Source organism: Cydia amplana, chromosome 4 (genome assembly GCF_948474715.1).
Source record: "Cydia amplana chromosome 4, ilCydAmpl1.1, whole genome shotgun sequence".
NCBI lineage: Eukaryota > Metazoa > Arthropoda > Insecta > Lepidoptera > Tortricidae > Cydia > Cydia amplana.
Genome location: NC_086072.1, coordinates 2002074 through 2018077, shown reverse-complemented (window position 1 = coordinate 2018077; position 16004 = coordinate 2002074). Strand labels below are relative to the sequence as shown.

The 16004-nt window shown below is 36.7% G+C and overlaps 1 protein-coding gene across 1 annotated transcript; it reads left to right on the top strand.

Moving 5' to 3' along the window:
• Positions 1 to 11246: 11246 nt before the first annotated feature.
• LOC134647486 (uncharacterized) lies at positions 11247 to 15150 on the top strand. The gene is made up of 4 exons (XM_063501837.1): positions 11247 to 11954; positions 12590 to 14030; positions 14388 to 14566; positions 15100 to 15150. Exons 2-4 carry the CDS (start codon positions 12755 to 12757, stop codon positions 15148 to 15150), a joined length of 1506 nt encoding a protein of 501 aa, XP_063357907.1. The 5' UTR covers positions 11247 to 11954; positions 12590 to 12754.
• Positions 15151 to 16004: the final 854 nt, after the last annotated feature.

Below are 16004 nucleotides of genomic sequence, written 5' to 3'. Positions count from 1 at the left end.
AACAAGTGTCAATTTTTCATCAAAATCGACTTAATTCCAACGTAATTTTGATACTTAAACAATCTACAACATTTCCTGAAACTGTTCTTATACATCATTTTGTATAACTTACCACTAAGTATAATTTTTTGATGAATTTTTAAAAACTGCCCCTTCTCGTCATAATTGCCGGTGAAGCACGCTCAGGACCTCATTATTAATAAGGCAAGATGAGAAGACGTCCTAATAGAAACAAATACTTGTTATTTAGATATTACGTAACAAAAGGTGTACAATTTCAACGAATAATCTATCAATTTTACATTTTGGCTCTAAAATCGTTAACGGGCTCTTAACTAAAATTATTAATGTGAAAGTTTATACGGATACGAGTATTATATTATATATAAATAAATGAGTATACAGGGTTTTTTTATAGTAGTTTATGCAACAGTGATATAATAAGGGTCGGGTCTTTTTTTACAAAACTCGACTACGTCTCGTTTTGTAACTTCGACCCTTGAATTTTAAGAACCAATTATGAGCTGTTGCATACATTACTTTTTCTATGACAGCTGCAGCAAAAAAAAAAAAAAAAAAGTTATTATTAAAAAAAAAGAGTTATTATTAAAAAAAAAGAGTTGTTATTTAAAAAAAATTGAGTTATTATTTAAAAAAAAAAGAGTTATTATTGTAAATGAAAACATACCTCTTTCAATCAAGATGATCGGAACTTGTATCTTTAAAAAAAATAAAGCAGTTGTATTATACTCATCTTATGAGCCTATAGACAAATCATTCAAATGACATTGCTTTAGATATCACTGTCAGTCATTTAATTGACACATTTAAGTGCTGGAGTAGAAAAAATAGCCTATGAGGCCAGGCTACCAGATTCCTTGTTGCTACGCGAAAATGGTCTCAAAAGACCTTCACCAACGTTCAAATTAACGACGAATACAGTACCATCACAAAAAACAAGCAACAACGGTTGCACTCCGGGAGTGCCGATAGAAGTGAAAACTCACCTCACTATGTTACCGACGCCCGATAACACGATACATACGTTTAGCGGAGGTATTCTATTTATTTATTATATATTATTATCATTCTCGAATAAGATCACACTTTTTCATTGACATGTTTATTTATATACTGCCATGACAACGTCAAATTATTTGAACATAGGTAAAGAGTCTTGAAAAGGAGTCCGCAACATAAATGTCAAATAACATTGAGTTTTTCTTTATTGATTTAAATGCCATTTAAATTATGAGTGGCCACCTTACGGGGCTTACGGTCACGTGATCGCCTTACGCTGTCTCAAGTTTATCATTTTTTCCCCACCTCAAAAAGTGCCCAGCGCCGCTAAAGAAGTTTTCACTTCAAAAACCTACCAATAATATCTTTGATGCCGGTAAAATAAAAAATAAAAGAATTTCTCAGAAAACAATTTTCTCGTAGAGTGGGCGCTAGAAAATATATTAATGTCAACCGGGTTAGTTGCAACTATTTGTCCCGATCACCCTTACCAGATATTACGTAATTATGTTTTACACATACATGCCTATAACAGCAGCGACATCTAAAAGGAGAAATTTAAACATTCTTTGCCCGTATATCCGCATCCGCAACCGCGGAACTTCCGCATTATTTTCAACATCCGCATCTGCATCCGCATCCGCATAACATCGACGCGGATTTAATGCGGATGCGGATGTGGAACAGGTCGGTACAGGGACGTCTTAGCATCGGCGTAAGTGCTAGACTGCTAGGTAATTTAGTCATTAGCCAAAATAACCTATTAGAAATTAGCAGTCAAGCGTGAGTTGGATTTAATGTACGGAACCCTTGGAACGCGAGTCCGACTCGCACTTGGCCGGTTTTTTGAAATAAAAATTACTAAAATGTAATATTTGACGTTTTTTATGTACCTATCTTGACATCCGCATCCGCATCCGCGTTCGCGGATGTCAAAAAATCGGCATCCGCAACATCCCTGCTATAGACGGCTGAGCCCACCTCAGCAGGAGCTCGATTGATGCTCGAACAGACAAATAAAACACTCCCTAAAGCTGTGACAAATCACTAATTCGATAAAACATACTTTAATTTGTACTACACAATTGAACTCTATTATTGTCATCATAGAGTCCTTTTTCCATATATCAAAGTGATACAAATAGACATGCTGTGATATATGGTGTTTTGTAAATTGGTGTTTTTGTATGTAGGTACATAAATCAGTCGAATACTTTGCTTTTCATTTTGGGGAAGTAATTTCGTCGGAAGGAATTGTGGGTTGGTGAAAATGGGAGCGATGGGGAGAAAAATCGAATTTTGTTTTCTGTCGATCGGTGAAAATCTGTAAATAAACATTGGCATCGCTTAGTTACACGGAAAAAAGTTTTTGGGAGACCATTGAAAATACATAGAAAGAGAAAAATAGAGATACTTGAGTACATTATTATTTTTTTGTCAGGTATTAAATTTGGTAAATTTGAAGACCTCCTTATTCAAAGCATAATAAACACGAAATTACAATTTAGAAGAAAAACAAAGTACCTATGTAATTTTGCGATGAATCAATAAATGTTCATATGTGTTCGTAAATGAAGGGAAGTTTTTATTAGGACATACTGTGAAATTGTGAATATATTGTAAATGTAAAACTAGTGACCCGCCCCGACTTCGCACGAGTTACACAAAACCTTAACAAATTATACCCCTAAACCTTCTACAAGAATCACTCTATTGATAGGTGAGAATCGCATGAAAATCCGTTCAGTAGTTTTTGAGTTTATCGCGAACATACATACACACAAACAGACAGACGCGGAGAGTGACTTTCTTTTATAAGATGAAGATAGGGAACTCTATCTATCCACCAAGTTTTATGATTAAGTAATATAACTCAATATAAGTTTCGTTTTTTGGGCTCTAAGATATTATCCTGTTCAAATTGATTCTGATTGAAAATACAAAAGCAGTCTATCTATAACTCTGGAATTAAACACAATAATAATTAAATAAACTAACAATCTCAATGACAGTCTTATGTTTATTTAATAAAGTCTAAATTAAGGACAGATTTATAAATTTGTGTAGCCCAATTAATAAAAATTAATTTGCTATCCGCAAATTGTCTTTGACTTAATCATGTTTTAGGACGGAATTACTTTATAGTTTATAAAATTACTTATTAGAAAAAAGTGAGTAAAGATAATGTGAGTGAGTGGCGGAGGCTGGTTTCGAAGCAGAGACTTTAGCTTACGCGGCTAATGCCCAGGCAACATACTCGTAGAGACAATTATAACAAACCCAAACACAATCTCCATCTTCAGATCAGCTCGATGGTACCATAATATTGTAATATCTGGGAGACCGAGCTTTGCTCGGAAAACATACAAAAACTCAAAAATGTGCGTTTTCCCAGAGTTAAAACCTAGCTACATCGATTTTTCGCCCCCGAAAACCCCCATATAGCAAATTTCATCGAAATCGTTAGAGCCGTTCCCGAGATCCCCGAAATATATATACATATAAATAAATAAATAAACAAGAATTGCTCGTTTAAAGGTATTAGATTGTATTATCACCCAACTGTATGTGTAGTTTCAGTTTAATTTAATAATAGAAAGTAGGTGTAATTTAGCTTGCAAGATTTGACACGAACAAACAAATATTGCAAGTTAAATAAAAGCTTGTAAAATATTCTCAATATCAGCTGATTCCGAAGAACTTTTTAATATCTCATACTTCGATCGTTTGATGAATTCCTATACGTATTTATACAACTTTCACCCTTGTGACTAAGGCGTAAGGTGAATAATGTATTAGCAATTACTTGGAAAGTTGAGACGTGCGAATCGTGCCTCGCCGCAGATTTTCCTATCTTCCCTTTTGTTTTGACAGAAACTTTGCGTTTGTACACATTATTAATATTCAAAGTACTACAATTACGACCTTATACTATAATATTCTAAAATAACAAACAAATGTATTACGTACCTACGTTAGTAATCAATATCTGGGAGACCGAGCTTTGATCGCAAAACTTATAAAACCTCAAAAATGCGCGTTTTCCCAGACGCTTACTTTACTATGACAGATGATCACGTGATTCTTTCCATAGAACACGAAGCCCCGGAAGCTCAGGCCCGGACACGGTCCGGTCTAACGTGAGTCATCCTTAAGACCTAGATCGATTTTTCGCCCCCAAAAACCTCCATATAGCAAATTTCATCAAAATCCGTAGAGCCGTTTCCGAGATCCCCGAAATATATGTACTTATATAATTATATGCAAGAATTGCTCGTTTACAGGTATAGGTTTTAGAGGTTACAGACAGACAGATAGAGTTAGTTACTTCGGTATTTGTAATATTAGTAGTGATTACAAGAAACCCTTTGACGTCCTTTGCAAAAAGCGGATCGCTAGTGGTCCTTTTAGACTCGGTAAGTATATCGAATTATCCATAAACCTATTTACCACTTGTGAAGCGAGCTAAAACCGGATTTTACCGGATTGCCTGATGCCAAAGCAGCTTATGCCACAGCTTAAAAGCAAGTCTTTTCCAACCGATAGTTAATTTTAGAAGAAAAAGGCAAAGCTTTATGCACCAGATAATTTTATTTTGAACTGTACCTAGTCAGACCAAGCTAACTAACTGTGCATTATAATATTTAAAACTTTCGCGTTTTGAACACATATTAACTCACATATTAACATATTAAATGTGATGTCTACTCCAAACTTTTTCATACACTTTTCGTCGGGTAGTTGCACAAATCTCTGTTTTGACATTTTGCTGGGACATCAGTTAGCCGCGACCATGACCAGTGAAACCTGTGTCGAAACGTCGGTAAATAAAGGTATGTGAATAAAATTCGCGTTAGACCCGTCTATAAATGTGAGTTAATAACTGTGCATTGTATTTGCAATGATAAAGTGTGGCAATGTCATCATTAATGTTAACATAAAAGTGTCATCATTTGTATTATAATGTGATATTCCCTAATTTTTAGACCATGTTGAACGTACACTGATATGAGAATAAATGATGTCATTCAATTCTCGTACATTCTGCTCGTACTTGTTGCACATGTAGTACCGCTAAGAAAAAAATAAACCCTTTTGAAAAGACACTCCTCAATTACACATGCATGCTTACTTATAACTACCTAACCTAAAACCCGTTCTGTGTCATGCCCGGTCCAAAAGTCCCTATCACACTTGCAGCGTTGCCGCGCTGTATGGCGATGGTGACCTGTTGGACAATTGGTGGATAACTAAATAACATTATTCTGATATCAGTGTACGTTCGAATTGGCCTGTAGGTGTGTTCTATTCAAATTAATGCATAGTTATCTAAGACGGAATCTACACAACGTTAAGTTTATAAACCGTTCAGTAGTTTAATTTACTGCACAATTCTTAAACAATCGATCGGCGTAATTGAATAGAAATTCTCTCAGTTATTCATTTATGCGCCGGCAGGAGTGCAAATAGGGCATTCTCACGGGAACCCGCATATTTCAGCCATTATCCTAGCGACGGTATGAATAGCAATTTTCTTAAACTTAAGCTTGTCATACACAGTGCAATGAGTAGCGGAGACTCTTTACTTATGTGTAGTTTATTTTAACAACAATTAGTTGTAAAAAATAGTGGATATCCCAAGGGCATAGTCGATTTCGTATTCTGATTAGGAAAAATAGAGAAAAATTTATGTTTGTGACTGGGAAAGTCCGGATAAGCCAACCCTCCAAACAAAAATAACCACATAAAAAAATCTTGTCTATACAGTGTGTAAATCCAATACGGGCGAATATTTAAACGGTGGTTAGTATAGGACCTAAAAAGTATATTGAGATAGATTTTACTTAGAAATGCATTGAAAATTTTAACCATACAAAATTATTCGGCCCGCAATGTAATACACCGCACACGTTACGGGATACGAGCTTTTTAAGTATTTGTCAACGCTTGTTGGCAGTTACTATAAAAAGCTCGTATCTCGTAATGTCATTATCATCTTCTGTTTCTTAATGTTTACAGTACACGGCTGCTCGGTACATGTGGAAAAAATTAATCACGGGGTCATAATTAAGTGTAACATAAAAAAACATCTTAATTAATGATAAGACGGGTAAATTCTATATCTGGTTTAATTTATTGCCCGTATTAGACTTACACACTGTATGTACTTTTAAACGGATCAACATTTTTTAACGCCTTGATGCCGATATTGATAAAAATATTCGTTAAAGTTTTGATTTTGTTATGACACGACCAATAAGTGCGAACGAGATGCCGAATGATACAACGCTCCGTGCCTTTTGCGCGCACCAATCAGCCTGAGCGATTTACGTCCGTTGATTTCACCTGACAATTATCTACTCAACTAGCGTATGTATATACTAATTAGGACCAGAAATGGCACTACTGCTCGATTTAGCTCGCTAATAAAGCTACACACATCCATTTCCGAAGCCTTGTCAAAACATGTTCACTGTAAATGTAGCGTGTGCGACCTTCGAACAAATGGTCTGTATTTACATTGGGATGTGGTCAGAGGCGTGATTGGGATGTTTGTGACGTCCGGTTAATTTTGTATGTACACTTGTATACATGTACGCCGTGATTGAATGTGTGACGTGAACTAATGCGACTTCCTAACTATTACTTGCCTCGTCATTTATATTAGAGTGACCACACAAACACCAACTTCTAAAACACTTTATATGTAGTGCATAATTGAAGGGATGTTTACAAAAACAACATCACTGACTACACTGGTTGACACCTGAAACGATTAAAAAAGTGTCAACCGCTTTAAGCAGTTATGTTGTTTTTGTAAACATCCCTTCAATTGTTTTCCATCGTATTTTCAGTCAACCTCAGTACTTTTTGTACCGACACTGACAGCCGTATTCGAACAATAAGATACAATAAGATGTCAGTGTCAAACAAGTGTCAAAAGTGACGTTTCTTCAAACAAAAGCGTCTCTTTTGACACTGACATATCCGATCCATATCGTTTTAATATCTAATATTTGACGTATCTTATTGTTCGAATACGGCTGTGAGTGAAATAGCAAGACACATCAGTACGTTTCCGTGATAAAACGATGGAAAATAATTATGCAATACATCTGTACACAGTCAATGTAATTTTAAATTTAGAATTTTCATCTAGGTGTATGTGTATTTCTGCCAAACATGGTACTTTGTAAAGGCGAATCAAGCTAGCTCCGACTTTGCAGTGACAGAATGTGGAAGTGCCATCATAAACGCCAAATCACTATGGAAATATGACGCTCAGTAGATAGTTTTGCTGACTGTAAATTTCAACCCATTTATCGGCTTATGATTTAAGGTCCGTTTCCTCAATAAGTGTTCAAATAGTGATAAATATCAGAATATCAATTATTTCAAAGTATACACACAACTACCAAAGTTGTATGGGGTCGCACCTATTAAAGATTTTGTGAAAAATATGTTATATAGTTCGTTTTTTTTAAAGAACTTGAAAGAAGGTAAGCGATTTTGACATGTCTTTTAATTGAAAAACACTTTTTAAAAGCAGAAGACTATAAAAGATCGTATTAGATTCATAATTGTTACATATTTACCGTAACTTATTTTTAAGATGTGTTTTTCAATTAAAAGACACATCAAGATTGTTTACCTTATTTCTAATGCTAAAAAAACGAACTTTAGCGACTCTTTGAAAATCGAATCTTTGTTATTTTTTTAACTATCGGTTACTATAGTGCAATTTAATTGTAAATGTGCGTTATAATATAACAAGCTTACCAAAATTACTGATTACTTTTTTCACTATAGCCGCTTACCTGAAAAAAAAAGAATAAAATTACAGTGTTTTATTAAATCTTACAGTACAGTATTTTTTTAAAGACTATAAATTCAAAAAGTTACTTTAAAATTCTATGGGCCCGATTCGGATTTTGAAATAGACATCTTTTAGACATCGCCATGATACGATAACGACATGTTTAAGATCTAACCTGTCAAATTTGACATTTGCGCGATTCTGGAGATACTCTTGAACGATTTCCACAAGATATGGCTTAGACATCGAATTCACATCTAATAGATATCTAACTCTATCTAACGTAAAAGTGACATTGGTTGCTCGAATTGCGCTGCAAAAGAGAACTAGTTGAAATGAATACGGCAGTTGCGGCGCGATTCGGGGAATGATTTAGAGATTCACTAGATATGAAATAGTAAAGATATGTGACGTTCCACAGCAAAAGGTACCATTGCCCCGGCTGAATATTGGAGCGGCGTTAATAATAGCGTAAGCGCCAGCCGCCATAAGGTACCTTTTCAGTGGAACGTCATATATCTTTACCATTTCATATCTAGTAAATCTCTAATTCATTTCCCGAATCGCGCCGTAAGTAAGTAAAAATTGTGGATTCCAATATCTACGATGTACGTCATCATTTTAGTGCAATCCGCTACGAGTGGCCGAGCGCTACGCCGCGCGTGCTACGAATGTGTTATACTATTACTCGTAAAAGTGCTACGCCGTAGCCACGGATTACCGCGCGCTGCAAAAAGATTTCGAAACTTTGACATCCGATTTTTCAAGATTCTGTGGCCAAATATGAACTAAGTAGTTATGTCTGTCTGTTTGTATTGATTCTAGCGTTTTATTCAGATACGTATACCTACCTGTATGTATAATCATATAAATTTGACCTAAAATATAGGTACATAAAAATTAGGTCTATAATCTATATCTTTGGACCATCCTTCGTATCCTGATTTTACAGTTTTTGAACATTTAAAAGATTTTTTTCATGTAGTTGCATGCAAAAAACACCAAAGTACTAAACATTTTATACAAATATTTGAAATGTATTCCATTCTGTCACAAATCGATCCATCGATCGCTTTATATGTTGACATAAGCAATTTAAATATGCTTTGACACATTTCTCACATCAATTAACTACGGTTACTAATCGTGTTAACTACGTGAACTGTCAGCTGGTTAACGGTTAATTCCCAGGCTAATAGGGGAAATGGCTACAAGTGACATTTCACGGGTGGACTGCACGGAAATTGCAACGCGCGAGCGTCACCCAACGGAACATTATATAGGTACGTACGAGTATGTGAGTTGTGAGCTACATCGCACATATTACATATACATACTTGACACATTACCTAGGGATGATTAGGGCCGATTTTTACTTTGATTATCGGTTTATTTGACAGTTATTGATACAATTTGGTGGGTAGATAGAATAGGGAAAGGGGAAAGTTCCCTATTCCGTACAATGTAAGCGTAATTTCAGTGTCTTAAAAAAATCTTCCACTGGGTTACGAAAAAAATGGTGTTTTCGGAACTCGGCGAAATATTACACACATTTTTTGGGGATAAGTTGTGATTGCGTAATTATTCCTAAATAACTAAATTGTATTCACATCTAATTACAAAACGTTGACAACAAAATAAAAATCGGCCCTTTATGAGATAAAAAACTTAAAAAAATTGAGTTTCATTTTTTTTACATGCGATTTATGTAGGTGAAACCACACTTTTCCTTTTTCCTAGACTGATAGAGGAAATGGCTACAAGTGACATTTCACGGATGGACGGCGCGGAAATTGCAACGCGCGAGCGTCACCCAGCGGAACATTGTATACGGTACGCCGCACTTCACCTCTTGTCTAATCCTGACCAAATTTTTAGTCATAGGTACCTTTTACCATTTATTATATCGATTTTTCTGGTCTGGTGGTCTGGTCTATACAGCACAACCGAGACCTAGGATGACTCACACTAGACCGGGCCGTGGCCGGGCCGTGGCCGGACTGGGGCGGGCCGGAGCGAGCCGAACGCGAACACTAGGGCTGTCCGAGTCTCTACTGTTTGTAGGAACTCGAGTCTTTTGAGTCTGAATTTGAATAACAGCTCATTCATACAAGACTCTGCGCTCAAAAAAATGTCTGAGTACGAGTATTTTAAGTCCGGAGTAGAGTCATTTGTTGAGTATTTTTTTAGAACAACTCAAAAGGACTCGAGCCTCCAAATAAAAACTCCTTGAACCAATTTGAGTGTTCGCGTTTGCATTATGTCTATTTCTGTATTATTCACATTTTTCGAACAAAAGCCAGCCTTTTATCCGTTTTTCCTGTACCTAACCAAAAATCCCTGATCCTGCCCAAGATTTAAGACTTAAGTCTTAAATAACCTCTGTATCAAACTAGGCGGCCATTTCGAAAGTACATTTTGACATCAAATATATATCTAGAATTTGCTCAATACTTATTCGTATTAAGTATAATGTATTGGTGCGAGCGAGACTCACGGGCTAATGATAACAAAATGACATCATAAATAAATAAATATTAAAGGATATTTGCTTACACAAATTGATTAAGCTCCACAGTAAGCTCAAGAAGGCTTGTGTTGTGGGTACTCACACTGTTGCAGAATGGAGTTTTAGTCTGTATAGCAACATTTAAAAAGTTGTCCTGTCAACTGTTTTCTTGGAAAATTATATCTTTCGTTTAGTACGCACATTTTGGATTTTAATTCATTTTTTTACTTATTTGGACCCCATGGCCCACGACTTGGCCTTTAACATGGTCCTTTCGAGTCGCGAACCGTAAGTAAATAAAATTAAATGCGTAGAAGCGGATTCTAAGAAGCACGAAAAAATTTTCTATCGTCTCGTCGGGCATTGCCGATTTTGAAGGTGCCGCCATTGTGCAGAGCCATCGCAGCGTTCAACGAGCCGGCAGCAAGCGTTCTATAAACGCAACACCACCCACTGCGCAGCGCAGCTATCCTGCGCGCGTGGAACGGAATAAACAAGTAACGTTTTGTTTCAAATCTGTTTGACATTTGTTCTTTTCCAGATATTTTAGTGATTGTGGTGAAAATATATTTTAATTTGGTTTTTCGTGTGCGTGTACGAAAAGTTTCTGTTTTCCATATGCACAAAATTGTGTTTATTTTAAAATGGAAAACGAAGAAGAACGACGTCTATTAGTTACGCGCCGAGGCACAAAGAAAGCTACTTTAACAAGATTAAAGAACAAGATGGAAGCATCTTATATTAATGATAAAGAGATGTTAAAACTGATGATTGAGAGGGCCCAGGCGGCGTTCAATGATTATGAAGATCTCTGCGTGCAAATAGGAGATGAGGAAGATCCCATTTCTATTGAAACCACATACTATGAATGTGTTGCAGCGATCCGTCAACGAATTGCAGATTTATCTGAACCTGGACCCACCCCTGCCGTTTTGCCGGCAGCGACGCCTCAAGTTTCGTCAAAAGTAAAGTTGCCAAATATACAGATACCATCGTTCAATGGTAAATATACAGATTACAGACCTTTTATCGAAATGTTTACTGCGCTTGTGCACAATAATGAAGGGTTTGATAATATACAAAAGTTTTTCTACCTGAGAAGCTTCTTAAAAGCTGAAGCATTTGATTTAGTCAAAAACTTACCTGTCATTGGTCAAAGTTATTCGGAAGCTCTCAGCATTTTAGCTGATAGGTACGATAATAAATATAAAATCATCAATGAGCACATTAATGCTTTGTTTGAGTTGCCTGTGCTAACTAAGTCAAGTCCTAGTGCTTTACGCTCTTTGATTTCAATAACAAAACAGCATTTAGCTGCATTAAAAAACCTTGATGAGGCCATTGAAAAATGGGACAGCGTTCTCATTTGCCTATTAAATAAAAAACTAGACCCGGTAACTAATCGAGAGTATCATTTGCATAGGGATTCCTCAAAACAGCCAACCTTTAATGATTTTTTGAAATTTGTAGAAGGTCGGGCCCTTGCCCTAGAGAACAGTGAGGGACGGGGTGATCCAGCAAGCTGTGCTGCTGGCAAAGTAGCTCCAGTCAAGGTGACATCATCATCATTTGTGGCTACCAAAGCATCCCAAGGCTGTCTGTACTGTGGTAAGGAACACAAATTATATGCATGCCCTAAATTTGCTCTAGCTTCCATATCGGAACGACTAGATTTTGTTAAGGAAACAAAGCTTTGCAAGATTTGTCTTAACGTTCACCCAGGAAAGTGCAAGTTTCATTTTAAATGTAAGGAGTGCAAAGAATCCCACAACTCGATACTTCATGTAAATGAAGAAAAGCCCTCGTCGGTGTCTTTGACTAACATTAATAATCAGACGCTGGTATTGTTGCCAACGGTAAAAGTCAAGGTAGTTTCTAAAAGTGGCAAAGAGATCATAGTTAAAGCAATGCTTGACTGTGCATCTCAGAATTCCTTTATTACAGCAAAGCTGGCAAAGGAACTAGGTTACCCACTCTTGCCAAGTTCCACTACTATAACTGGTGTAACTCTAGAAAATAAATCTGTCCAACATAGTTTGCGACTGGATATTTTCTCATGTGTTTATCCATATAAAACACAAGCAAATCTGTTAGTGATAGACAAATTTACTAATGAAATGTTGCCACAAACTGAAATTGATATTTCAAAAATTGAGATCCCTGACAACATAACATTAGCCGATGACTCCTTCCATATTCCAAGTGAGATAGATATTTTATTGGCTGCAAATATCTTTTTTCAGTGCCTGTTGTCGCAGCCTGAGGAGCTGCGCGATCCTGATGCCGCACCCAGCTTGGTTCACACACAGTTTGGTTACATAGTAGGAGGGGATGTCCCATCTTCTATTCTTAAACGACCTGCTGTTTCTCTTTTCTGTCACGAATGTCAAACCGATGTACGCGATACTATGTCTAATTTTTGGCAAACAGAAAAGGTACCTGAAATATATGCGGAACATACATCTGAGCAACAACAGTGCGAAAAATTGTTCACTGAAACTGTTAAACTTGAGGATAATCAATTCACAGTTTCATTGCCATTAAAAATACCTATCTATGATGTGAACAATACATTGGGGGATTCATTTGGGTTAGCTCTCAAGAGATTTTATAATCTCGAAAAGAGATTTCAGAAGGATCAGAATTTGTATGAAGGTTACAAGGATTTCATACATGAATATCTCGACTTAGGTCATGGATCATATGTTGACATTTCCTCATATGAACTTACTAAAGATCCTGTGTACTTTATGGGACATTCAGCTGTTTTAAGGCCGGATGCAGTAAGTACCAAGCTACGGGTAGTCTTTGATGGATCTATGTTAACGAGTAATAAGATTTCATTGAATAATATTTTAATGAGTGGGCCAACTGTTCAACAGGAGCTGTTTGACATACTGTTGTCATTTAGAGTGCACAAATATTTCATTGCTTGTGATATCAGGCGTATGTTCCGAAATATTTTAGTACAGAAAGATCAGCGATCTTTGCAAAATATTCTCTGGCGAGACACTCCTAATGAGTCAATAAAATGTATTCAGCTAAACACAGTTTGCTATGGAATGAAGTCGTCAAGTTATCTTTCGACAAGATGCTTGAACGAGCTGGCTACGAAATTCGAGAGGCAATATCCTCTAGCCAGTTCGGCAATTTTAAACTCTACATATGTAGATGACATCATTCACACAGAGAATAGTTTGGCAAAGATTGTTGACACGCAAACTCAATTGATAGAATTACTTGCTAAAGGTAGTTTTAAACTACATAAATGGGCAGCTAATGACCCTTCAATATTGGCAAATATTCCAGTAGAGCAGCAGGTTGTTGGAGAACTGGAACTGAATAAGGACATCAAAACTTTGGGTTTAAAGTTAGATATTGACTCGGATTCTTTTAAACTTTCATGTCCAGTGTCAAAAAATGTCCCTAAGACAAAAAGACAGATTTTAAGTTACATAAGCCAGTTCTACGACCCTTTAGGTCTAGCTGGACCCGTCTTTGTCCAAGCCAAAATCATCATGCAAAAATTGGCTCAATCTTGTACCGACTGGGACTCGGTGCCCACGCCTATTTTACTAAAAGAATGGCTTGAATTTTACAATGATTTGCAGACAATGAAAGAAATTAAAATAAAACGAAATGTTACTGTTGATGACATTCAGTCTGCTCAGCTAGTAGCATTTGGTGATGCGTCAATTTCTGCATATGGAGCCGCAATTTATTTAAGAGTCACTGACAAGCATGGCAAAGTAACTATGTCACTTCTTTGTTCTAAGAGTCGCATTGCATCTAAAGACAAGAAAATTACTGTGCCACGATTAGAATTAAATGCATCTCTTTTGATGGCAAAATTATGCTTGAGAGCATACAATACTTTAAGCAAGAAAATATCTATTAAAAGTGTGCATCTTTTCAGTGATTCTCAGGTTGTTCTGGCATGGCAAAAAACGGATCCAACAAAACTAAATGCTTATGTGGCTAATAGAGTCAAATTAATTAACGAATATACAAAGGGTTTTCAATGGTTGTATATAAAAACAGACCTCAATCCTTCTGACTGTTTGAGTCGAGGTGTAAAACCTAGCGAGCTACAAGGTAACCAACTGTGGTGGTGCGGGCCGACTAGCATGTCTGATCCAGAGTATAAGTTTACCGATGTTAGTAATGATAATGTACCTGACAACTTACCGGAGATCAAGCATGCTGATAGTTCCAAGCCGGTGTGTATGGCATCATATCAATCGGTTTCTCTTGCAAATGATTTGTTAGATAAGTTTTCTAACATTAATAAGGCAGTTAACGTGCTTGCCTACATACAAAGATTCTGTAAAAATGTAAACCCGGGTTCACAAAAGATAAAGCTTAATTTCATTACATTTAGCGAGGCAACCCAGGCATTGCATATGTTTATAAAGAATGAACAGGAAAGGTTCTTTGACAAAGAGCTGGCCTCTTTGCGAGCAGGTAGGCAGGTTTCGTCGTATTTACTATCTGTCAACCCCTTCATTGATGCTAACGGTATTCTCAGAGTAGGTGGACGTTTGCAACACTCCTCCTTGCCTTATAGCCATAAGCATCAGATAATCTTACCAAAAGAATCTAAGGTAACTTACCTTATTATTGAAAATGAACATTTGAAACTTTTACATGCCGGTCAGAAAGAAGTACTTAGCAATTTAAGTTAACGCTATTATATAGTGAACGGTTTGAGACTGGTAAAAAAGTTTGTGAACAAATGTCTCACATGTTTTAGACTAAAAGGTGTAACAGCAAAACAGCTGATGGGTTCATTGCCCGCTGGTAGAGTCAGCATAGATCGAGTGTTTGCTAAGGTTGGTATAGATTTTGCGGGACCAATTCTGATAAAGCAGTCAAGAGTGAGAAGTGTTGTCACTACTAAAGGTTATATTGCTGTGTATGTGTGCTTTGTTACCAAAGCCATACATTTAGAGTTAGTGTCAGATTTGACCACTGATACATTCTTGGCTAGCTTCAAACGATTTATTGCTAGACGTAATGTTCCAACAGAGGTCTATTGTGATAATGCCGCTACTTTTAAGTCGGCTAGTACTCAGTTGTCTGAGCTATATAAATTAAATAATAATAAATGTCATCAAATTCAAGTTCAAAATGCAACTGCAAAACTGGGAACAACATTCCATTTCATACCGAGTTACTCTCCGGTGTTTGGTGGTCTATGGGAGGCCGCAGTAAAAAGTGTTAAATATCATTTGAAAAGAATGTTGGGCTCACATGTTTTAACATATGAATTGTTGTACACGGCACTTGTTCAAATTGAGAGCATTTTGAACTCGAGGCCTTTAACGCCAATGTCGTCAGACGTTGAGGACCTCTCCTATTTAACACCAGGGCACTTCTTAACCGGTGCGCCCTTAACTTGCTATCCTGAACAGGATATCACGAACTTACCTGATAATAGATTGAAATTTTGGCGAAAATGTACTGCTCTGCAGCAGCATTTTTGGCGATACTGGTCTAAACAATACCTAAATATCTTACAAAACCGTCCTAAATGGAAGACGGCATTGCCTAATATTAAAATAGGTGCTCTAGTTATCTTGCGTGAAATAGATACTCCACCCATGACTTGGCCTATGGCTAGGGTTACCAAGGTTTTTCCAGGTCAGGATGGGAAGA